Source organism: Cyphomyrmex costatus, unplaced genomic scaffold (assembly GCF_001594065.2).
Source record: "Cyphomyrmex costatus isolate MS0001 unplaced genomic scaffold, Ccosl1.0 scaffold367, whole genome shotgun sequence".
Classification (NCBI taxonomy): domain Eukaryota; kingdom Metazoa; phylum Arthropoda; class Insecta; order Hymenoptera; family Formicidae; genus Cyphomyrmex; species Cyphomyrmex costatus.
In genome coordinates this window covers 492185-518929 of record NW_017277851.1, presented here as the reverse complement: position 1 = coordinate 518929, position 26745 = coordinate 492185, and the positions used below count along the sequence as shown (strand labels likewise).

At 31.4% G+C, this 26745-nt stretch overlaps 1 protein-coding gene and 1 long non-coding RNA gene across 4 annotated transcripts in view; one reads left to right on the top strand and one right to left on the bottom strand.

Moving 5' to 3' along the window:
- Positions 1–26745, bottom strand: part of LOC108776655 (putative POM121-like protein 1-like) — a 65615-nt gene that overhangs the window by 6938 nt on the left and 31932 nt on the right. For all 3 annotated transcript variants that reach the window (XM_018543339.1, XM_018543341.1, XM_018543340.1), the window contains exon 4: positions 6634–6702. In XM_018543339.1, coding sequence (XP_018398841.1) covers positions 6634–6702 — 69 coding nt within the window. The remainder of the gene's footprint in view (positions 1–6633; positions 6703–26745) is intronic.
- LOC108776656 (uncharacterized) lies at positions 2536–4070 on the top strand. Its single transcript, XR_001940795.1, has 4 exons — positions 2536–2729; positions 3431–3523; positions 3617–3792; positions 3867–4070. It is a non-coding gene; the product is annotated as an uncharacterized LOC108776656 (long non-coding RNA).

The following is a 26745-nucleotide window of genomic DNA, read 5'->3' as shown; positions in this document are numbered from 1 at the left end:
AGAGAGAGAGAGAGAGAGAGAGAGAGAGAGAGAGAGAGAGAGCTGTCAGTAGGCCAGGCAGCCACTACAGCCTGAAACTAGGCCACTGAGGTGACTGAGGTCCGCGGAGTGCGGACCGCGGTGACGCCGGGTGAAGCCAAGATAAGTGCGAGAGAGAAAGGTATACTGGAACCTGGAACTAAAATTCGTAAAATTGCGCATGCTCAGTTCCGTCATTCCGTTCGTCAATCCATTTCACTATTCCGCATTCCGATTACTCAACCAATAGTTCCACTATATCTTTCTCTCTCGCACCTATCTTGGCTTCAGCCCAATGCATTGACCTGGCGGTCAGGCGGTACAGGGTATAGGCAATGAGCGTTCCATGTTCCATGTTATATATATTCTAAGCGCACATCTCATCATGCACTTCATGCGTGTGTGGATAGCATAAGGACATACAAACTTGTCCAATCTCTAGAGTATCTATAAATATCCGAACAGCTTATAAAGGTGCATGGACATCCTGACCAGAAATGGACAGGAAACGGACGACCATAGGATATCTTGTGCTGTCTGGGCAATAATAGGCATTTTTACGCAGGCATTTTTTTTTATTTTTCTACTCTAACAATAGAGTAGCGGAACTGTACGGAAACTGGAAGTAGCATCTGTAACTGAAAAAAAAAGCTAGGTATGAAACATCTCATTATATAAGATTGAGAAGAGACTATTTTTTTGTACATAATTTTTTCATTGTTGTATACAACGTATACATTCACAAATAAGTAAATAACATTTATATAATCTTAACAGCTTATAATCAATTAACAGCTTATAATCAGTTAATTTTATTATAATTATACACATGTAATTTTTTATTATTGTTGATTCGTTAATTCTATTATGCACACTTAATTTTAAATTTAACATTGAAAATGACCCGATCGGTGTCGAAACGTATGTGCGAATTCTTACTTGCGAATTTTACTCTGTTTGTTGAATGTATTGCGATTTTGAGTTAATTACATTTATATATCTTTTTTAAAAAAATATTGGCTCTTTTCTCTTATTTTTAATCCATTTGTTTTATAATCAATGATTATGATTAATTGTAATAATCAATTTTATTATTTTATAGAATTCTGCTACTCTATTGTTGCAGTAGAAAAATAAAAGAAATGCTTGCGCAGAAATGCCTGGCTATTATTGCTGGAAATTACAATAATATATTCTAGAAGGTTGTGTTGGTGGGAAAAAATCGCTGCAAGTCAGCTACCCATTTTTTGTCATAGAGATGAATGGTGAGTTACATGCAAAAGCAACTTCTTCTAGTTATATACATAGCCTGGCAGTAGGAGACATACCAATCATTCTATCTTTGTTTCTTACTGAATATCGAATAAAGATGGAATAACTTCCGTATCAATGTGTACCTCTTATTAGAAAATCTGATTTACAAATCGAGGAAAGTGTAATGTGTAAAGCCTAATCGAGTCTTGAAAACAAGATGTTAATGTTTACTATATTGTGTGAAATTTATATACTGCGTATGTAGTCCCCCCGCGACGCTGATGGATTTTCAGCATTGACGCATACATATTCACTACCGCAGTAATATCACTTTAGTTAAATTGAGAATCAATTTAACCACTTTTTGATGCCTATAGCATCCTATTAGATCTTAATAATATGTTGGAAGACATATATTAAAATTTAATAATAAATCAATAATTCAAACTCAGAGAAGCTGAGATTGTGAAGAATATCACGAGTTGGCGTTTCGTCCCGGCTTCCACTACTGGACTCATCAGTAAGGTAATGTAGTGGGACTGATTTACAAAACTAGGACAAGTAAGGTTAATGAAAACGATCGAGAAAAGTGTTCTTAAATGAAAGATGTGTATTTAATATTAATTACTTTTTGTCGAATAGATTCTTTTCAAAATATAACTCTTATAACAAAATGTTTCATACCTTGATTTTTCTTAGTTCCAGATACTCTTTCTATACCTCTAAAATGAGAGAAAGTATTGGTGGGACGAAAAGTCATTGCAAGTTGGCCCCATACTCCACTTGTGTTATACTTATAGAGATAAGTAATGAGTTACATGTAAAAACAATCTTTCCTAATTATACATATGACTTTGCAACAAGAGATATATATTGACATATACGAGTCATTCAATCTTTGTTTTTTTCTGAATATTCAGCAAAGATCTAATTACTTCTACTACTGTGTGTATGTGTATCTCTTGTTGGAAATTAAAAAGCTTAATTTACAAAAGTAGAACAAGTAAGCTTAATGAAAACAAACGAGAAAACTTTTCTTATTAAATTAGCATGTGTATGTGTAACATCTATTACTTTACGCAAAATGTTTCAACCTGATTATAGGCCTTCATTAGCCGTTAGTATCAATCACACATAGATTAAAAATGAAATCCTAGTTAAAGCATGTCAATAAATGCGCAATGTGATACTAAATTATCGTTAAGAATTAATATTATTAATTAAACTAAACTTAGCTTTTTAAATTTTATTTCATATGACTCTTACAACGTCCCTTTACTTTTCGTTAATTTTATCTTTTTGTCCTACCTATTTGTTATAATACAAGCTTAATTTACTTACTCAGATATTTCTCTCTTTTGCTTACAGATGCAGTATTTTAATTCACATATCACCATGTGCATATCACGTGAATCGCACATTAATAAAGGATCGTACACAGGACGCATTAACGTTGGGTATGTATCACTGTATCGTAATTAGTTGAAGAAGAATCAGCACCATAAACCTGATATTTCATGTGTCTGTAAACAAACTTTTCAAGCATGTTGATTGGTTATAAGACAGAAAGATCCGAGAATCGCTCTGTTTTACAGCTAATAAAAAGACTTGAAAAGCCTTGTCGTATGATACATGAAATATCGGTCTAATGGATACTACACACAGGATTACGTTTTGATTCTCCACAAGAGTGCACCTATTATAATATTTTAGTATATAATATGTGCGGTCGGGGTCTAAAATGTTGCAATGTTTTTTTATAAATGGTTCTCGGAACGCAGCAAAATTGTCAGAATGCGAGCCACTGCTTGCGTAACGATTAGGGTATCTGTCAACGTGATGATAGAACCCAGTGAAGAAGTGCATTCTATGCGAAAGTTTAAGATTCCAAATGCATACCATAAAATTAGGATAAATATAAAAGAATATATTAAATCTATAATAAGAATAAGTTAGACAATGTATTTTATACTCATAAAATAAAATTTCTTTTCCTTCTTTTTACAATCGTGCAAATGGTAAAAGAATATTTTAATGCTGGGATCTTTAATGGGATCATGGCAAAGTTCTTTCTCAGAGGAACGACAAGCTGTTATTTATAATAATGTTATGAGTATACTACAGATTAATTCGATAAAGCATTTATTTATGTTAATAGAAAATATCATCGAATACAGGAACCAGACGATATTACCATAGAGAAATAGAACGCATGGGTCCCTGGACGTATGCAGTGAGTACAATGATAAGAGTGAGTATCATAAGGTATTATTTAACTCTATAAAATCTCTATCTTTATTCTTTATAAAAGATGCTAAATATAATTTTATTTTTAACTCTGCAGAAATTCACGTCTGTGAAGCTAGCATATCAGCGAGACGCTGCTTGCATAGCGGTTAGGGTAGCTGTCAACATGATGACAGAACAAAACATAATGAAGAAGTGCATTCTGCGCGTCACGAAAATTTAAGATTCCAGATGGATATCATAAAATTGGGATCAGATAAGAGAATAAGTTAGGTCCGTAATAAGAATAATAACAAATGATACATTTTGTACTCATAAAATAAAATTTCTTTTCCTTTTTTTTACAGTTGTGCAAAAGGTAACTTTAATGCTTGGGATCATGGCAAAGTTCTTTCTCAGAGGAACGACAATCTGCTATGAGCATCTTGCTATAGAGAAATGGAACGCATGGGTCCATGGACGTATGCAGTGAATACAATGATAATAGTGAAAGTAATCGTAAGATATTATATTTAATTCTATAAAATGTTTTTATCTTTATTCTGTATAAAAGTGACTAAATATAATTTTATTTTTATCTCTGCAGGAATTCATTCAACCAGTTTTGCTCGCATCCACAATAATTCTATCGAATTACGTTCAGAAAAATGGTTTTAAGAAATAGGATTAATACGTCAATAGTTCTAGCTATAAAACCAAAAAAATTGCCCGAAAACGGTATATATTAACACGTACAGGTGATATTCTGGTCGATTCGCAAGAGTTCTGATTATTTTATTACAGTTTCAATGTAGTTATCAATTCTTACACCGTTAGAGCGTTTTCTAAAGATTTCTGCCGATAAACGTTGCTGGTAATACTTACAGATGATATGCTGTCCGATTCTGATTATTTTATTACATTAATGAATTTCGCTCGTTTTTTGCAATGCAAATTAAATAATTAAACTGTTTAAATCGAGCTAAATGGATTTAAGGTAGTTAGACCCTAAAGCACAATTATGTAAGAATGTCTTGAAACTTTCGTTTCAAGTAATTTAGGTATTAATACATATGCCTGTAAAATTTGAGCTCGATTTACCATCCCGTTCCTGAGATATAATCCATCAAACTTCGCCAATTTTTCTATATTTACCATTGCAGTATAGCCATTTTCGTCGTGATATGACACGGATTTTCATATATTATCGAAACCGCATGTAAGAAGTTAATGAAAAACGAGTATCAAGTAGTTGAATTTATGAAGAAGCGTGTGTAACAGACCGCAAATATTCACCATATCATACTAAAGTTTGAATCAATAAAAAATTTTGATTTTATACATTCTCTCGAGAACTGACGAAGTCTAGTAGATATGGCAACGTCGCACTTTCAATGACATGTCAATCAATCGAACTTGTAATTTTTATATTATGAAATTGAAGAACAATAATTATTATATTAAATCCACTTAGTTCGATTTAGACCATTCAATTATTTAATTTGCATTGCAAGAAACGAGCAAAATTTATTAATGTAATAAAATAATCGATTCGGCCAGCATATCATCTGTAGATTTTAATATACACCGTTTTCGATCTATAAAAATTGCTTACAAAATTTCAAGCAATGTTTATCGCCAGAACTCTTTAGAAAACGCTCCAACGGTGTGAGAACTACATTGAAACTGTAATGAAATAATCAGCTCTTGCGAATTGACCAGCATATCACCTGTACGTGTTAATATATGTATACCGTTTTCGGGTAATTTCTTTGGTTTTATAGCTAGAATTATTGACGTATTAAGTTTTAACTATAGAACTTTTTGGATCCTTGTTCTTTATACCTCATACATTCGAAATCCAGTAAGATGCTGGATGGGAAGTTAGCATCTCATTTTTTATAACCATTTTTCTGGACATAATTCGATAGAACTATCGTGGATGCGAGCAGAACTTGTTGAATGAATTCCTGCAGAGTTAAAAATAAAATTATATTTAGTCACTTTTATAAAGATTAAAGATAGAAACATTTTATAGAATTAAATACCTTATGGTAACTTTCACTGTTATCATTGCATTCATTGCATATGTCCATGGACATGCGTTCCATTTCTCTACAGCAAGATGCTTCGTCTGGCAAATCTAATTCTGGATTCGGTGGTATTTTCTAGTAACATATAAATAAATGCTTTATCGAATTAATCTATAGTATACTCATAACATTGTTATAAATGACAGCTTGCCGTTCCTCTGAGAAAGAACTTGATCCCAAGCATTAAAGTTTTCCTTTTACCATTTGCACGACTGTAAAAAAAGAAGGAAAAGAAATTTTATTTTATGAGTACAAAATGCATTATCTAACTTGTTCTTATTATGGATCTAACTTATTCTTTTATACTTATCCTAATTTTATGGTATCCATTTGGAATCTTAAACTTTCGTTGTTTACAAATGCACTTCTTCACTATGTTTTGGTTCTGTCATCACATTGACAGCTACCCTAATCGCTACGCAAGCAGTTGCTCGCATTCTGACAATTTTGCTGCGTTCCAAAAATCATTTATAAAAAGCGTTGCAACCTTTTAGGCCCCGACTATCTATGAAATTTTATGTAATTTGTTTAATTTAATGTAAATGTAATAAATTTTAAAAATATATGTACATATTTATTCCTGTAATCTAAAAATATTAATAAATTTTATTAAATGAACCTGTTATTTGAAATGTTATTTTTTGCTTTATTTTTGCTGTATTTTTGCGATTACATGTTTATGACGACACGCTATACACGATCTTTGCTGTGTTTTTGCCATCAATACCTGATAAGACAGATCGTATTCTATATATATTTGTCGCGTTTTTGCAGTCACAACAGCAGGCTATGCTCAATTTTTGCTACGTGCGATTTTTGCCATTATATGTAGTATGTAGCATAAATTTGCAATGCGTGCTTTTGGTAGGTTTGGCTATCTGGGTACTAATTTTATCTCTCATCAGTTGTCTCGATATAGCTAACTTGTATATAAAATAAACCTCTTTTGATCTGGAGACACGGTAGTGTCTCAGCGCTAAAACATTAAGTGTGAGACACTGCCGTGCCTCCTTTGCTGAACCGGATAGTTACGGTTTCCTACCTCGTCCTCTCCAGAAACTGGTGATTCGTCTGGAGACCTTTCCCTTTCCACTTCAAGGGTTTTTTTATCCTGAAAAAGAACAACTTCTTTTATATCACGTAAACAAATATAGTTCAATTTTCTTAAAAAGAAAAAGGAACGTCTAATTTATTGACAAAGGAAATGCTAAAAATGTTTATTAAGTTTTTCAACGACAATTTTTTTGGTGATCTTCGAGGTAAAAAAAATATACGTGTCGCGGCGTCAACATGCAGCTTTGTTCTCAAGTAATATACTTTTAAAAATTCATAAAATTTAATAATCGCTTTCTCCGAATCGGATTTGCACTCAAGGTTTGGTCATTTTTTTTTTCTTAAAAATGTTACTAAATGATTAAAAAGTTTTGAATACAAAAACTATTTAGTTAATGATACGTGCGTTCCAAAACAACGGAGATTCAAAACGTTGTAATTATTACAAAAAAAAATATTTATAAAGAAAAACAAGTTTAAATCGAGCGAGATAATAAGATTTTTTTTATAAAATATGTTAATACGACATAAAAATAAAAAATATATTAAAAAATAATAAATAAATATAAATATAATAATAATTAAATAAATATAATAATATCGAACGTTTCGAAACTCACTTGATTGTAACACTTGCGCTTAACAGAATGAGACGAATATGTAAAGATACTCCTGTTTTCACACATTTTATTACACAATTTCCACATTCACACAAAAACAGGAGAATCAATTTTTTTCGAAATAATTTGTACCGTGTCGTTTAGATTATGCTTTCATCTCTATAACTTGTAACATCTTTAAGAATCGTTGAAGAACCCGTGAGTTCTGAAACGTTCGATATTAGTGTATATTTATTAATTATTTTTTTAATATCCTTTATATTTTTTATTTTTATGTTGTACTAACATGTTTTATAAAAAAATCTTATTACCGCTTTTGTTAGCACTTTGCGTTGTACGACACCTGAACGTGTTAAGTTAAGACGGATTCATTGATTTTAAATGTTTATAATTCAAAAATTATAACCCCTCCATTAAAATTGCTGTAACTCCTTGATTTTGATTTTAGAAATTTCATTTTAAAATATCTTAGGAATCTATCCTTAAGCGTTGTTAAATTTTTATAGGATACCTTGAATATTTTTTTTGTAAAATAAATATAATTATTATTACTAATAATTATGAAATAATATAAAAGCAGAGAATTTCTAACCATAATTATTTTATCATACAATTATAATCATAAATACCAAACACTTTTCTGTCAAGTGTAAAAAAAGTGTTGCCCGATAAAAAGATATTTGCTCTCTTCTAGAAATGAGAACATTATTTTTCGCACAAATAAAAAGATTTTGTTCTCGATCTAACGACGTGAAAAGTTTCACAAATACCGGAAGTGCAATAATTAAAACAACTTTATAATATTGCATCAATTTTTGTCTAGTATGACATGTTACTTCTAGCATTACCGGTTAGCATTAAAATTGGAGAAAAGTAGATCGTTATACTCACAAGATAAAGGTATGGGAGCAACTACAAAATGATCAGCTGCTGCTGATTCCTGCCAGTTTCCTCTCGAATCTGGCGTAAGACGATACAGTAAAAGGTTCTCAAGTGCAGTGTGTTATTCGAATATTTCGGGTGCTCGACAATGCTCCCATCTTTTCTTGTGCCTATGCTCTGTCATTTGTATATTGTTCGAAGAGGTAAATTACTACCAGTGCAATATTTGTTTGATATTTTTACTAATTTTCGCGTGTACCAGTTATTTTCTTGAAATGGATTGTAATGTAAATTAAATATGCATTATTAATATTTTAATACTGTACTCAATAATTTATATTTGATTATTTATAAATAAATACTAATATTTTATCTTTAATTTAGGAAGACTACACATATTAGTATATAAATTCACGCGAAATTATATATAAGCAACTATAAGATCCAAGCTAGACTGTTATAGACTTTGTATTCGTATTATTAATATTTTATTTTCGAGGGAGTAATCACTTAATATAATCATGGGTGTTTTTAAAATTCAAATAAAATCCTCGTGTATAATCGATAATTACACATTTATGTAATTATAAGAAATCATTGTCTAATATTAAATAAAATCGTTTATTTTACCAAATGAATACAAAAATTATTTATAGTATAAGATTAAGAATCGTATAAAATCAAATGAAATCATGTAATTTATGGAACAATATTTTAGTTAGTGGTTATCCCCTCGAATATCTTGTTATATATAATTATATACTTTTTTATATAAATATCTTCTGCATAAATATAAATATGCTTTTATATATAATTACCAAAACCGTGCAATTAAATTCATAATCAGAAGAAGATACGAGTGAAAGTCAGATGTAAAAAACAGTGTTTATGTATATACATATTTAACGTAAAAATATTCTTCAAACATCACATCGAATCAAAACTAGATCATACGGTTATTCACATGAATTTTCCATTTGCGCGGCGCGTACGATCATGTTAAATGCTATTCTATTTAATTAATTACAGGCAACCATACACGTGTCGACATGATTTATACGTAACAATGTTAAATAATAAAAGAATACAACTGGATTTCTGTAGCAATTAGCGATGATGAATGATTTGTTAAACAAGAAATAAATTTGGCAAATATGCCAGCTTGTATATTCATTTTCGTAAAATTTGTTTTCACATTTATTTCTATAAAATGTTTGACGCGTAGACGAGAATAAATCGACTACGTTGAATATTTTATAACGATATTTACTGACGGTAAACTGGTGCGCACTCAGAGCATTTTTAAAGTCAAGGTATATATATCGATGTAAAGATGTTTAACATTGTATGTTTAACGACAATATAGAAACTAATTAAACTGTAAAATTCTCATTACATTTCATTGTCCTATTTGATAAAATATACATTGGGTCTTTTTTGTCAATTGAGATATCGTACTTTTACATTCAGACTAAAGTAGTGTAGTTCTGCCAGTGAAAAATGCTATTAGACTTTGAATTTTGCTTTTGTCCGCGTTCTATCAGTTGTGTGATCACAAATCTTGGTCAGATATTTTAATTGTAAATAGCCGGCGTGACTATATTTGGCATGGTGTGCGTCGTTTCTCATGGTTCTCATCCAACCGGAACGTACAAGATCGCTCGAGAAATGTAATATAATTTGAAATCAGGTAATCAGGACGCGTAACGCATTCTGTGCGGAAAATACATTTACGCGTTTAGCTATACGCTACGATAAATTTCTGATACGACGGCACGCCACGTGGCATGCTTTCTTGAGATAACTCGAGCTTTCCATAGCGGAATTAAAGTGCGAGCCCTTTTTTTATACTACCGCAAGTCGTCCGGTGTAACTAGTGCAAGAATCGAGGACGTACATGCGTTTGCTTTCACCTGGCTTAAAGTTAAAGGTCGTCGTGTTGACAACTGGATCCAGTGTAACACCTTAACCTTAATAGCAATTTAATGCAACGCATCACGAAATTTCATTTGTGTAAGAGCCTTAAATAATATTATAATTTATGAATTGCACGATATTTTGGAATGGTTCTTTCTTTCTTGCATTCGGCTGCTCATGTGTACTTAATTTCTTATTATGTGAACCGTTTTCTTTTGATTATACTCTTTACTTTTTCCGTTTGTATCTCATATCTTTCATTATTTATATCTTTATTTTATTTTATTTATATTTATCTTCTTTTTACAATTTTTTATTTATATTATTTTTAATTAGAAGTAGAAATTAGGCCAATATGAAAAAAATAAACAATACCAAATCTTATAGAAGATTATGAGAATTGAACCCAGCGTGAATGAGGTGGTGAGGGCGTGAAGATTTTGCTTATAATAATACTATATAGTAATAATACTATATATGGTATATATGATTCGTTATTATATATTACTTTTTCTCCGCACCATTCCATCCAGCTACTAATTGTAAAGCTGTCCAGACTATCGAGCCAAGCCGAGCCGCGAGCCGAGCTTCGAGCTGATGAGCTTCGAACCGAAATTATCGAGCTGAACTTTAAGTCGAAATTAAATCGAGCTTTGACCAAATTTTACGAGCGTCGTAAGCGATCCATATTGTAATTATCTGTTTTTAATTGTCTGTTGATTTTAATTATGTGTTTTATATAATTAAATATACGCGCATATACAATGGACAAGAATACATTAAAAATAGCTGCTGCAGCTATATTTATTGTAAAAAATTGTCTGGAGATATTAATAAATAAACAAAATAAAAAGAGGGCAATGTAAGAGTCAAATATAAATTATTATAAATATTGATAGATACCGTCTCAGCACGTAATGTATTTTGAATAGTCTTATTGGTTCAACTTTATACGCATTTCTGTTTATTAAATTGTGCATAAAACCAATGACGGTCGGCCTCAACCAATCGCCGCGGTCGTCGTCATTGAACCTGACGACGCGACGGTCACGTTATGTCGCGTGTCGTATGATCGATGGAGATTGTCGGTGCGCGATACCTTATCGAAGAATCTCTTATAATAGTTCCTCTCGTCGCGTAAAATGTTTTAACGCAAACATAGCTAAGTAGGAACATTGCTCGGTGTCAAAGACACGCAAAACACATATATTTATCTAAAAGGAGAATACGTAGATGAAAGTTGCTAAATGCGTGCCATTTAATCTTTTCTTTATTATACTTTTCATTTAACACTGTTTCATACGCAAATGAATATTGAAAATTATAACTTGTTTCGAGTGCTCTTATTATTACGTATGTTCACCTTTCAATAACAACAAATTCATTTATTATAAGTCTTCTTGTAACATGTTGCAAACGGTACGATTCAAATTGATATTACATTTGTCGTACTTTAAATATTTCAAACGTGTTAATTTGATGCAGGACAGAGACATCCATAAATTTTTTGTATAGTGAATATCGACGCTTGAAAAGTCATACGACAAAAAAACGGATAAACGTATTATAATATTAGCCTTAAGCAATCGGTCCAGTATATCGCATCTGTAGGTCTTTGAAATTGTTTTTTTTTTTAAGTTTTGAACTTATGATTAAAAATGTAAAAGAAAGTGTGAGATTAATAAAAGAATTATTACATAATACCTAATAATTAACAAATGTCTAATTTTAATAATTTATTGTAAAAAGAATCAAGTATTTAAAAATTGTTAAATTACAATAATGAAAAGATAAATGACATTAAAATAAAATTAGCTTAATTAAATATATTTTGGATAAACTATTCCAAAAACGTCGAACACCAAATTTTCATGAATTTTGGAAGACATACTCTAAATGACGTCAATTGAATGCTCTTAAATGAATTAGTCTTCACCGACAAAGAAGTTTAATGTCAAAAATGTGTGTGTTTAAATAAAATTATATATTTTATTCAAACATATATTTATTGGCATTAAACACTTTTTTAGAATAAATTTTTACCTGTAGAAAGTCGTGCGCCTCTAAGCAGGAATTAGACAGAGTGGAAGTCGCGCGTCTCTAAGCTAAGTAGAGGAAGAGGAAGGTGGAATGGAAGTCGTTTCGCGTGGAAGTCGCGCGCCTCTAAACTTTCATAACTTCAAATATTTTTGGCATTGAACTTCTTTGACGATAAAAATCCATTTAAAGGCATTTATTGGTATTATTTAGAATATTTCCACTAAAATTCATGACGATCAAGCGTTTGAAATTTCCAGAAGTTCACTTTTGCACACACACACACACACACACACACACACACACACTTAGCATTTATACTCATATCAATTATTAGTTTTATTATTGCTAATTATTAGTCTTACTTTTTAATTGAATAACTTTTAATTATCATGATGTTACTTCTGAGGATGGCTCAATCCGAGAGCCGAAACGTTAAGTAGTATTGTAATTTTGTAATCATTTATGTTTTTGTTTTATTAATGTATAATTCAGAATTATGTAAGATGATATTTTATTATATATGACAGTTATGTTTTATCTATCGTTTTAAAAATTTTATTTTGTATGACTCTTACGACGTCCTTTGCTCATTTCGTTTGTTGTTTATATAAAGAGTCCTTTATTAATTTTCTTATTACTTTTTAATGACATAATTTGAAAAATTTTGAGGGATTTTGTAAAAATATCGATTTAAGTTTTGTAATATTAATTTATAATAATTGCGAACATGTATATATAATAAATGTAAAATATTCTACAATATAAACTGTCTTCAATGAAAATTTATAGTAAAATTAAATAACGTTATTAAGTATCAATTGTATAAGTTAATCAAAGCTTAATATCAAATGTACACCTAATTTTTGAAAACGTCGCTAATGTTCATTAAACAAAATATACATTACATTTTGTCTGCAATTACAATCATTACACATTTCTCATTTATTTTATATTATTGTTACTAACATCTTCATTTATATTTATGTAACTTCACGAAATATCAGTAATACCATTTTTTGAAATACCGGTATGAAAAGTAAAGATTTCATACTTGAAAATGGGTTTTTAAATATTTCGATACGATGATTCTTGATAAAGTTATTTCATCTTCAAGTTTGCTTGCAGTTTTTTTAAACAAAATTAGAGTCATTTAATATCAGGAAAAAGGGTTATTTTTACTTCAACGTTGAATAACTCGATGAAAAAAAAATCCTACAGATTTCAACAAAAAAGAAAATTAAAGGTAAAGGTTCACGCTTTTGAATTCTGTAAACTAAATTTTTATGCGATTTTTAATTTACACCATGGAACTTCTCAAAGTTAGTAGAAATGTTATTATTTCATATTATAATACGTAATAAATGTGAAATATCGATTGTGAAATTTCGACGTGCGTGGTATTTATGTGACCAGTAAGCATTCGGTAACTCTGACCTATTTGTTTCCTAGCTAGTGGTAATTTCTAATATCTTGTGTTTAATTTATTTAATCTGATTAAACTTCTGTGGAGCTAATGTCAAAATTTGTATAATTACTGATTCTGTAGGTGCACAAAAGCATTTCTAACATTTACCAATGTCACCATTATTAAGAACCATACATATATGATGTTAGTAAATATGTCACATAATTATTCATATTGATTGCATGTAGGACAATATGAATGTAAATCTGGCTAATACATTGGGATGTTTGGAAATATACCTACATTGGCTAATATTCGGCATATTGTCTAGAAATGCCAGCATTGGTTAATATTTGGCATATTATCTAGAAATGCCAGCATTGACTAATGTTTGAAATATTGTCTGGAAAAATTTTTGCTAGATACAGATCTGAAAATATTTTTGTCAAAGAATATTAAAATAATAATTTTATTGAAAACTCAAACTGATTGGAAACTGAAATTCAAATTTCTTTTCGTGTAGAATCTACGTTTCTGATTGAATTTTGATTGGGATATTGTGTTCAAATCAGTTAATCATTAAATAACACAATTGATGTCATAATTTCTATGTGCAATATAAGTCAACACACCAATCTATAATATCTCTATCGGATTAGAACATAGTGTGTGCCTTCCAACAAGCGACACAGTACAACACAGTGATCATCTCATCCTTGTTTAATATTGGTGAACAATAAGGACATACTGATACACTGTGTCACACCGTGTCAACTGTGTCGCTTGTTGGAAGGCACCCAGTATTATGAAAGCGCTATTCAAAATTCAAACAGCTGTAATTTTGTTATAAAACAAAACTTAAGTTAGAAAAAAGTTTTAAAGTTTAAAGTCTTTACTTTTATGAGGCCATGACTTTAAATTTCTGTGAATTTGATAATTTTTTCATATAGGAAGTACGAGCTGAACAAAATAGGAAATTTTTTTCTTACTTCGTGGGCTTGTCACGTATACAAAAAAAAAGAAAATTTTCGACTTTCTAACACGATAGCTTAAAGTTTTTGCAATCATCATAAAATCATTGTCTAAAAATGTTCTCCGAGGATCTTCTGTTACTGAGTTATCGCGAATTAATTGGAAGCAGCATTTTGCTTTTGTTTTCTCATAACTTCGTTAAGAATCATTGTTTCGTAATTCAATATTCAAGAAACATATTTTAAAAATTGAAACTTTGCTGTAACTCTTAAAAGATAATAGTCAAATTAAGAAAATAAACATGTAAACGTGATGCAAATAAAATAGCACTACGAACTTTTGTTCCAATTCAATATATCCCGTTGTTTGATAGCGTGTATTCACACAATGCAACGCCTAAAAGAACACAAGAATAATTCGCCGTTTCTTCTACTTGAGCAACGCACGTGATGTCGTGTTCTGACGTAATTAAGCTTGCACGGAAAACGTTAAGTGGCTGTCGAGTTTGCTTGCCCGCTTGCACTTTGCAGCCTCTTATATCCGAGCGACAGAGCATTAAAAATAAACGGTTTTTATATGAAAATTTATAATTGAACAACATTTTCAACACTTCTACAAAAAAGTATTCGAAGAAACATTTATAAATTTACAGTCGAACAATAATTAATTTTAATTTAATATTTTTATGGAGAAATATTATCCGAATATCACGTCATCGGAAAAGAATGAAAAATAAATATTTTTATATGACAGTACATCTGACATAAAATACAATGGTTTTGACATCAAATATGTCAAAATCAGAAATTTACAATTCTGATCATGATATCTGTTGGTTGCAAAACTGTAACGTACTTCAAACAGAAAAACAGTTAGCAAAAGGTTTTTAATATTATTTACAACCCCTACAGTTCGGAGATTTATTTTACGATTGCGTAACAGTTTTGCAACCAACATTTGATGTCAATATCATTGATGCACTATCGAATAAAAATATTTATTTTTCATTCTTTTCCAGATAATTGAACACATTTTCAAGTCCCCCATTTTTAGCCCCTTGAGAAATAGCTAGGTCACCGTTTATACTTTCGCCAGGATAATTCACGACGATTTTTTACGCCCAAAACATTCCATCGTGACCAATGGTTATATCAACGAGGAAATTGACAATACCACAGGATCTGTTTGTGAAAGAAACTTTTGCGATCGAAGAAACGTTATCTTTACCAACAAACCGTTAGCTGGTAAGAAGAGTGAACGAGGATAATATAGAGATTGGACTTTCGCAATGTCGGTCATCGTCTTATGTACAACCGTTATGGCAAAACGTCAGATTTTTTATTATCGACATAATCAACATTACCAAGCAACAACTAAGCGCCTCCACGATTTGCACCAGTTTGGTGACGGTGCAGCATTCGAGAATGACGAGAATGCATTTCTCGCAACGCTATTCTTCGAACAGTGGGAATGTTGCGGTATCGCCGGAACAAAGACGGCAATATCTTTCAACGTGACAATCGTAGAGAAAGATAGATAAAGAGTTTATTAACCTGCACCGTGTATACGTTTTTTAGTACCTATTAAGTGTATACGGAGCTCGTTAATGTCCGGAATGTTTTTTTTAATCAATTAAATAGTTACAAAAAATTCATGTAGCTGTTTCTCAGCTATTCTAAATGAAAGATTTTTACATAATTTCACAAATATATTTGTTTAAATATTTTATTTTTGCAAATATAAACCAAAATATGCGTATGATAGTGATAGATTTAAATATTTGTAACTTTTAAACAAATCAATAAAATCTAATCATTAAAAATAGAAAATAAAGTTTAAAAGAGAGAGGTATATATTTTAATAAAAAAAATATGCCATCAAATTTTTTTAATTTAAATGCTTAAATTTTAAGTGCGAAATATGAAAATCTTATAACTTTAAAACTTATGAAAATAAGCGTTTATATGAAAAATTTTACTTTAATAAAAAATACATTTTTATATTAAAAATTTATAATCTCACACACTTTTGTAAATAAAGAAAAAATACATACGGAATGATAAGAGAGCAAAGATATCGTAACACCTCTTCTACTAGCAATTTACAAATTTTATATCCTAACATTTTATTTCAAAATAATATAAAATAAACATTTCTTTACAATATATACGCATTTTATTTATAAAAATAATCGAGAAACACAAAAGATCATATTCTTATTGATATTTGTACGACAGATATGCGTTGAGTGTATATTCAACTTTGTATTCCCGTTCGATTTCAAATATCCGCTGTTCAACGAAAAAACAATGTTCATTGTAAAGTTTTCACGGACACATTTCTTCATCCCATCAAAACCGGATAAAGGTTTTTGCCACCTCTAGACATTAAAATTCTTGCCGCCCCCATTCAATCCTTCGACAACCGGATATACATAATGAACAAAAAAATTCTCTGCAAGAATTAAAGTAGCTTTTTAAAACTTCTTAAAAAAAAAACCGTTTCCTAAACTTGCCGTCTTTAGGCATAGCCTAAAGTCTATAATGTTAATATGGCATTGCACTCTATAAATGTTTTCAGGAGCAGAACAGCGTGTCGTATTTATTTTAAAATATTTAGAAAGGCTATTTTACGTATAAAAATTTTAATCGTAACTGTAAGGTGTCAAGCAAATTAATTAATGACAATCAAAATTGCGATCTCACGTTTTAAAACGCTTGACTGTGATAGCCGATCTGCTCCATCGATTGGTTTCACTTTTGTACGTATGATAGCCTTAATTTTAAAATTGTCTGAACACAAATGATCTTCGTTTATATAGTAAGAGTTAATATCCTTTTCATGTAGTGTTAAGGAGAATATGCCGTAATGATCAAGCTGAATCTCGGGTGCTTCTATATGATTTGCGTATGAATTTATATACTGTGTATTTATATTCACACGCAATTATATAGAAGCACCCGAGATCCATGTTGACCATTTCGGCATATTCTCATCGATTTTTATTGATTTAACCCGGCGTGAAGGAGGCCGGGTATCTCATATCCGGACAAATGAAAAGATAAAGGATTCTTTATATAAAAATAAAAATAAATAATGAAAAGAGGGCAATGTAAGAGTCAAATACAAATTATTATAAATCTATCAAATCAAATGGATTTTTGAATCCGGCTGAGTCAGTTAAAAAATAAAAGTACCAAGAACTAAATTAATATTTGCTATTTGTAATTTTTCAATTAAAATGTCATATATCATTTCTTATACGATCGCAAAGATTACTGATTAATTCAGTAGATTGCTTCTGTAATACCTCTTCAATTTTTTTGTTACAGGAGACACTATATTACATCTGACTCTGCTTCCGACCGGTACGTGCTTCTATTGCTGTCCCATCCAATTGAATCGGGACGTTCAATTCCTATTATACACCAGGTACGTATTCTTATTCTCGAATTAAAATCACCAACATGCAATAATGTACTCCGCAAACGTTTTAATAAAATGTGATTTAATTAGGTCAAAAATATTAAACGGAATAGTAATTAACCAGAAAATGTTTTAATCTGTTAGTTCGTTAAAAAGACGTACGCTAGATTGTTAATTAATTATTAAACATAATTTAGAGATTAGTTTTCCGCAAATCAACGAGTCCACCATCGATTGTATTAAATGCCACAAATTTTGCTCATCATAGCGACATTTTTCTTGCGTTTCGCATTAATCTACGACAGGCGGAATCCAACGTATCCGAATGTATTGGATTTTAATGATGTCACAACGCTACGAAAGAGTAACTTCAACGATAAACACCCGACTATTGTATACATTCACGGATACAGCGACAGTAGTTCAGGAAAAGGTCCCATTAGTATACGAAATGGTACGTACTTTATAAATATCTAAAATTGATAAGTGCAGCGTATCGTATACAAAGTTATCGTTTGCGGCAAAAGCTTTGACGTAAATGCACAAGCAGAATAGTTCTGCCAAATTCGACAGCTCTTCACTCTTACGGAAAAGATTTTTTTAATATTTTAAAAATTTGTAAAATAAATTTTATCTTGTCTCATGAAACTTTAATGATAACAAATGTATGTGGCTATTTCCAGTTTCTTGGTAAGCACGTGATATGCTACAGCGACGTATCGTTCTGAATGAGAAAGTAGCTTTTTAAAAGTCATCGCGATGCCTTCGTTTTTCTTTTCGCTCGTAAAATTGTAATGAGCGAATAGACTAGATTTATTAATAACTACATAATTTATAGATCTATCTTGCTAAATCTCAAGAGGCTGTGAAAATATGACGAATAGTGGACACCATAACTTGCCATAGTAAATTGCAAAGTTTTCTATCTCTTCAGCGTACAAATTGATCGAATTTAACTTTTAGCGGCTCCAAAAGAGTTGTCTTTGTTCATTCCTTGTTTAAGAAATAATTTTGCTTCCTTTTTTGTTTGATTGTTTCTGAATTTCTACAAACGTTATTTATCGTCAAGTTATCAAATAAATAACAATGCTTTTTCTTCTTGATCGTATATTTTATTTATCTGTAGAAAGACTTTAGTAATTCAAAGTTATTGGTCCCGTAATTTAATAATTTATATTAAAAGTTGATATGTGTGTAGTTTTATTATTTTATTATATTAAATTATATTTTTATTATAATTATATTATTATTTAATAATTGCATTATTTTATTATTATATTTGTATTATAATTGTATTATTATAATTATAATTATAGTTTTATTATTTTATTATTTTAATACGTAGTATTATTATAGTTTTTATGAGCTATAAAGATTACATGTTGTTTCATCTTTGAACTGCTTTATTTGTTTAAAAAAACATTATCGAGCTAAGTTATCGTGTTATCAAGTGAAGCGATTAAACAATTACTTTTTTCATATTTTTTTATACGTAAAGGCTTCAGTATTTTAGAGTTGTTGTTTTCCTAGTCTATTAATTTACACTGACAGATATATGTAGAGTTTCATAATTTAAAATTTCTTTTATAAATTTAATTATACCCTTTGTTTCAGCTTATCTGCGCCGTGGGCACTACAACGTGATATTAATAAACTGGCCTAAATTGGCGGTTTTACCATGGTACATAACGGCAGTGAGAAATGCCAAAGTTGTCGGACCTTACTTAGCGCACATGATAAATTGGCTCGACGCACAGAAAGCTGTCTCGTTATCTAAAATTCATGTGATCGGTTTTAGCTTGGGCGCGGAAGTTGCTGGTTTTATGGGGAAGGCTTTGGCACCTCGAAAGGTTAGATATTGTAAAATCTGCTAATAACGATCGTCAATTACACTTACACCGCACGTTCGCTCGACTAATCGAAGACCCTATTATCGAAACTGCATTAGTGCTAGGAGTTCTAATCGAGACTCGATATCAACACAACCGACCGACTATATGTTAAGTATATGTGTGTATTTAAGAAACGCGCTTTTAGATAGGTAGAATCACTGGATTGGACCCAGCTTATCCATTGTACATGAATACCGATGAGGATGGTCACTTGACATGGGCCGACGCTGTCTTTGTTGATGTCATTCATACTGACGGCGGCAATTTTGGATTTCCAAATCCACTTGGTCATGTCGATTTTTATCCAAACGGCGGCGTGAGACGACAACCTGGCTGCGATTTGAAAAGCATCGTTCGCATGGGCTTCAGGAAAATCATAAATCAATATAGTGAGTAACTCGTTACAGTGTTGAATTGCGCGTTCTTTGACTGTTGTCGAGATCCTTCTCTCTCGAAATATTTCATTACCTCTCCTAACTCTTTAAAGCTAACGGATGTATTGAATTCACTCAATTCTATTTTTTTATGTTATCAGCAAATTTGAATTATGTTATTAAAATAATCTAAGTATTCATTTTTTTAGCAAGAGTTTCCTTGTTATAAGAATTCCTTAAAATTAATTAGTTTCTTTTAATTGACATATTAAATTCTAGATAGTAATATACTACATTAATATACATTAATATACTATAGGAAATGTTGTATAATTTATTTAGAATGTTCATATATTTAAAATTTTAGATAGTGGCTTAATAAATATAAACAGTCAATGGAAGAAGTATACAACTACATACAGGATGTTTTAAGTGAAAATCATATTATTTAAATTTCTGATGTTAATAATATAAAATATAGACGTTTCGGCAAAAATTTGGCCATCTTCAATATACACTCAGATGTAAAAAAAACGGTACACTATAAATTTAGAAAAAATTCACCAAATTTCAAATGATCGTAACTTGGTAAATAATGAAGATAAAAATATGTTTAAATAAGCAAAATGAAGCTTGAAATGTCCACTTTAAAATTATTTGAATGGGAATTGTGCTAGGCCATTATTTTCAAATTAGCGGATGACAAAGTAAGAACACGCAAAATTAATAATCAAAGGTCCAACTTTGCGATGGTGGATAATGTGAATCAGGTATCGCCGCTTAATGGGACAACATGCACGTAAAAATATAGAATTTTATTTTTAAAATGCTTTTTACGGAATGCTCGATACGATCATTTTTCGCTGAGTTATTCCAAATTTAAGATACCGCTGTCATTAGCTTAAATGATGTTATTGTAATTCTTCTCACAATCAGTACGAATTGCGCATGGAGTTTGACTGGTCGGAATCACATTGTGTGTGTGTGTGTGTGTGTGTTTGCCTTTTTGTTAAGCATTGTACAATATTTTTTTACCGAGTTATTCAACATTGAAGCGAAAACGAATCCTTTCACTTCAATGTTGAATAACTCGATAAAAAAGAATCGTAAGATTATCCGCAGAGAAGCAAATTAAAGATAAGGATTCACTCTTTGGAACGCTGTAAACAGAATTTGTTTGCGATTTTTAATTCAGGTCGTAAAATATGTACACAATTTTTAGAGATTTGAAAGCTATACATTTACAATTCCTATATAACTTTGTGAAAAATTAATTAGATCGAAATATCAATTACAGCCTCGAAAGTAGAGACTTCAAACTTTAAAAAATATTTTTTTTTAAATCTCGTTATTTTATTTTTGACGAAGTTACATTCATACTATAAAAATCAATTGTTAATTGTACCCACAATTAAATAATGATTACAATTAATCAATTGTTAATTGTAAGAGGACAATTAACAATTAATTAATTGTAATTATACAAACCCACAATTACAATTAACTTATTTAATTGTCAATTGCAATTAAAAATGTAATTTTAATTGTTAATTATTAATTGTCAAAACAATTTAATTGTGCCCAACACTGTTTTGAAGTATACATTGAAAGAGAGATTTCAACATAACTTGCACAACAAAACATTACGTTTTCAGAAGACGCGGTAATATCTGCTGCCATGTTCAAAAAACTACTAGTTAATTTAAGTTTAGAGATTAATAATAGACATTACAAGTCTCTTATCTCGAGTCACAAAAGTCCATTCTTGGGGGTGCATAACCACTAAAATACAAAAAAAATTTTAAATCGCACGTAATATGTCTTGAAAGGCGGCATCGTCACGAGTAATTTGAGCTAAAAAAAAGTTAAAATCGGTCAAGTCGTTCTGGACATATGAGCGGTCAAAAAGCGATGATTTTCATGGTAAATGAAGTAACGTCTCCTTCTTCTTCTCTGTTCGCAGTCATGTGCACCTCTCTCCTTCTCACTTTTCATTCACACCTCCACCAACTTCGGCTCATCGCATCTCCTCCCTCCTCTCCCCATCCCCACCCCTCTCTTTCGCAGTATTTCACTCTCTTTTGTTATATAATATTTTAAAATCATATTTTTATATTTGTGATATATGTATTTGTACTCTAAAAAGTAATAGCGCGTTTCACACTGGTAATAAGTTTCATTTAAAAATAAATCGTATTCTGTCTAGTTACCTGTGGACACAATCGAGCGTGGCGTTATTACGCGGAATCAGTGGAGAACCCGTATGGATTTCCTGCAAGTCGATGCTCGAAATGGCGACCTGGGATCATGGTAAATTGTGTATGGGAGCCTGAAGCTTACATGGGGTACGCAGCCGATATCAAGTATCGAGGCAAATTTTATTTGAGCACGAACTCGCGATCGCCATATGCCATGAATTTGACAAACAAACTTACCAAATGAACCAGATTATTATTCGTTAATCTTAATTTGGATGAACCAGATTAAGAAGAGAACGATTTTCGATGATGAAAAATTCGCTTCTGCCAGGATAATTATCTTGGATAAAGTTGCCAGGATAACTATCTTGGATAAAGCATTAATCCAGTACGTGATCGATGATATTGCTGATGACACACAAAACAAATTGATATTATATGGCGCCAGAAGATTAACAGACTTCAAGGAAAGGCTGAAAACGTATGAAAGCATACGCACAAAAAATTCAGAGAAGGCAAAAACGATTAGAGAGAAGGACGATGCATCTAAGAAGTTAGGAGCGACAAAGAAGAACATGACCCCGAAGAAGACAGAACAAAATTCAGAGTCGGAGACGCGATGCTTCAACTGCGGAGCTAAAGGACTACAAGAAGAAGGAGTTCGGAAAGAAGTGTTTCCGGTGTCAAAAGTTTGGACATACTGCTATTCAATGTGATGTAACTGACGAAAACAAAGCAGGTAACAAAGTGCTGGTAGTTAACGCGATTTCTGTGCCAATAGACTCTAGAATGTCGAAAAATGTAATAATAAACGATACGTCTTTGAATGCGTTAGTAGACACGGGCAGTCAAGTTTCGTTAATGCGCGAAGATGCCTACAACAAGATTAATTCGAGTAACAAATTAAACGCACCTATTTGCTTAGCGAGTTTTGGCAGAAATAAAGTATGTTCTCTTGGTAGCTTTGAAGCAATTGTTAAAATCGATGAAGAACAATTTTCCTGTATTATGCATGTCGTTCCAAAACAGAGGCGATGAACACTAATGTAATAATCGATAGCGATTTGTTAGCAACGTGTGAAGTGTCGATAAATGCTAATGGAATAACTTTTCATAAAGTTGCGCCTATTGAAATTGTATCGCAAATTAATGTAATCGAAGAACAGTCGATAGATATAGGTCATACTGCAGATCCGAAAGTTTGTAAGTCGCCTATTGAAATTGTATCGCAAATTAATGTAATCGAAGAACAGTCGATAGATATAGGTCATACGGCAGATCTGAAAGTTTGTAAGGAAGTAAAAGCATTGGTTACAGCGTACAAAGCGAATAAATGTAAGACGACCGATGTAATCATGCGCATTATTTCTAAGGACGAGAAGCCAATTTTCCAGAAACCTCGGAGATTGCCTGCGCCCAAATATGAAATAGTTGAGAAGCAAGTAGCGGAATGGATGAAAGATGGGACGATTGAGGAATGTACATCCGAATATGCGAGTCCAGTGGTAGTTGTGAGAAAAAAGGACGGATCACCCCGCGTTTGCATCGACTATCGTAAGTTAAATAGGGTTATTGAGAAGGATGGGCAACCGTTGCCACTAATTGAATATTTATTAGACAAATTGGAGGATTCGCGTGTATTTAGCACATTAGATTTGAAAAACGGATTTTTTCATGTGTCAGTCGAAAATCAGAGTTGAAAATTTACTGCGTTCGTTACGCACTGTGGTCAATATCAATTTCGTAAAGTTCCTTTTGAACTATGTAATTCACCACGAATGTTTCAGAGGTATATAAATGCCGCCTTTTGGGATTTAATTAAGCAAGGTGTAGTACTACTTTATCTAGATGATCTGATCATTCGAGCCTTAAATGAGCAAGAAGCTTTAAATCGTTTGCGAATGACATTTAAAACTGCCAATGAGTATGGATTACAAGTCAATTTTAAGAAATGTCAATTTATTAAAAACTCTATAGAATTTTTGGGTCACGTAATTGAAGGAGGAAAGATTTACCCGTCATCTGGAAAGGTTAAAGCTGTAGTTGATTTTCCGGAACCAAAAAGACTGAAAGATCTGCAAAGCTTTCTTGGTTTATCAGGTTATTTTAGAAAGTTTATACCTTCGTATTCAGTGATAGCTAAACCTCTTACTGACATGCTACGGAAAGAGCAACAATTTATTTTTGACGAAAAAGCCGAAAGTGCATTTGTTCAGTTAAAGACAATATTGACGCGTAAACCAGTTTTAAAGATATACCATCCCCGACATGACACAGAATTGCATACGGATGCAAGCATAGATGGATATGGAGCTGTTTTAATGCAACGTTCTCCCGATGATAACGCGTTACACCCGGTCCATTATGCAAGTAAGAAAACCAAGCGCGAAGAAAGAAATTATTCAAGTTATGAGTTAGAAGTTTTAGCGATAGTAGAGGCTCTCAAAAAGTTTCGCGTATACTTATTAAGAATTCGATTCAAAATAATCACTGACTGTGCAGCGTTCCAACGTACTATGAATAAAAAAGAATTATGTACTCGTGTGGCCAGATGGGCACTTCTACTACAAGATTTTGATTATTGTATAGAACATATAGGCCTGGTGTACGTACGAAACACGTAGATGCTTTAAGCAGATATTATATCCGATGATGATTATATCTAAATGCTCGGTCATACCACAAGTTAAGAGTCAGCAAGAACAAGATAGTGAGATTAAAGCTCTAATAGAAATTGCAAAAGAAAGATCGTACGATAATTATCACATGAATGGTAACTTATTTTATAAGTTTCAGGACGGCCGAAATTTGCTCGTTGTTCCTAGATCATTAGAGACGGACATTATATGGATCGTCCACGAGAAGAGACATTATGCTGCTAAACGCACTGAGGAACTTATTCGGCAAGAATATTTTATACGAGATTTAAAGGACAAGGTTAGCAAATTCATTGTGAGCTGCGTGCCATGCATTTTAACGAATCGAAAGAAGGGTAAGCAAGAAGATGTTATCTCCACCCTTTGCCGAAGTCGGATACACCTTTGCATACTTTGCATGCCGATCACTTAGGTCCGTTAGAGACGACCAGAAAAAATTATAAGTATATTTTAGCTATTATAGATAGTTTCTCCAAGTTTGTTTGGCTTTATTCGACGAAAACTACCACGTCGCGTGAAACATTAAGTAAATTAGAAATTCAAAAACAGATTTTCGGGAACCCTAAACAGATTATTACTGACAAGGGCACAGCCTTTACGTCACAAGAATTTAGTGATTATTGTAAAGCCGAAATGATCATTCATTTGACGGTTACCACAGGTTTGCTTAGAGCGAATGGGTAAGTAGAGCGATTAAATAGAATAATCAAATTCAAATTGAACATACATACATATAAGTAAAACAGATTACAATTTGCATATTACAGTTTTCTAGAAAATAACTGCAATATGTTATTCTTAGTGCACAAAATATAAAAGTTGGTTATTGAGATTTGATTTGAAATTTACACTAGACCGTACAATAAAAAATAATTGCTTGTAATGTCAGAGTACCAATTTGTTAATGACTCAAAAAAGAACATATTACTTCTAAGTAGACATCGAGAAACTCATCAAAGTTTGAGAGCAGGCCGCTATGTTCTTTTTTGAGTCATTAACAAATTGGTACTCTGAAATTACAAGCAATTATTTTTTATTGTACGGTCTAGTATAAATTTCAAATCAAATCTCAATAACCAACTTTTATATTTTGTGCACTAAGAATAATATATATTACAGTTATTTCCTAGAAAACTGTAATATGCAAATTGTAATCTGTTTTACTTATATGTATGTATGTTCAATTTGAATTTGCACCTTGAATAATCTATCAGTTACTTTTCGTGGTACATATTCAACATAGAAAATATACGTTATATGTTTGTTCACTTTGAACTGGTACATTTAGTAATATATCAGTTACTTTCTGTGGTAATATATTATATTAGATAATATCATTTAAAGTGTTAAAGGTTTAAATTATTGAGGATCATTTTTTGATCAGATGAACATTTAAAGATTTAAAGGTCTAAATTTTTGAGAGGATTCTTTTTTGAACATGGCTTGACCTTTTCATTTTTATGATATGATTTTGTTCAGATATCATTTACTTTTTAGAGTATAAATATATCACAAATATATTTAAAAAATTAAGATGTTTTTAGTAAAAAGAAATTTTTATTTTAAATAAGTTTTCAAAGCTTATTTTATGTTTCTTATTTTTAAATATTCGTTGTACCAGTCAGCAGTCGGGAGTATTTAAAATAATTTTATTTAAAATATATATTTCAAATATATACATATGTATTTAATATGTGGTGAGGGGTACAGCGGAAAGC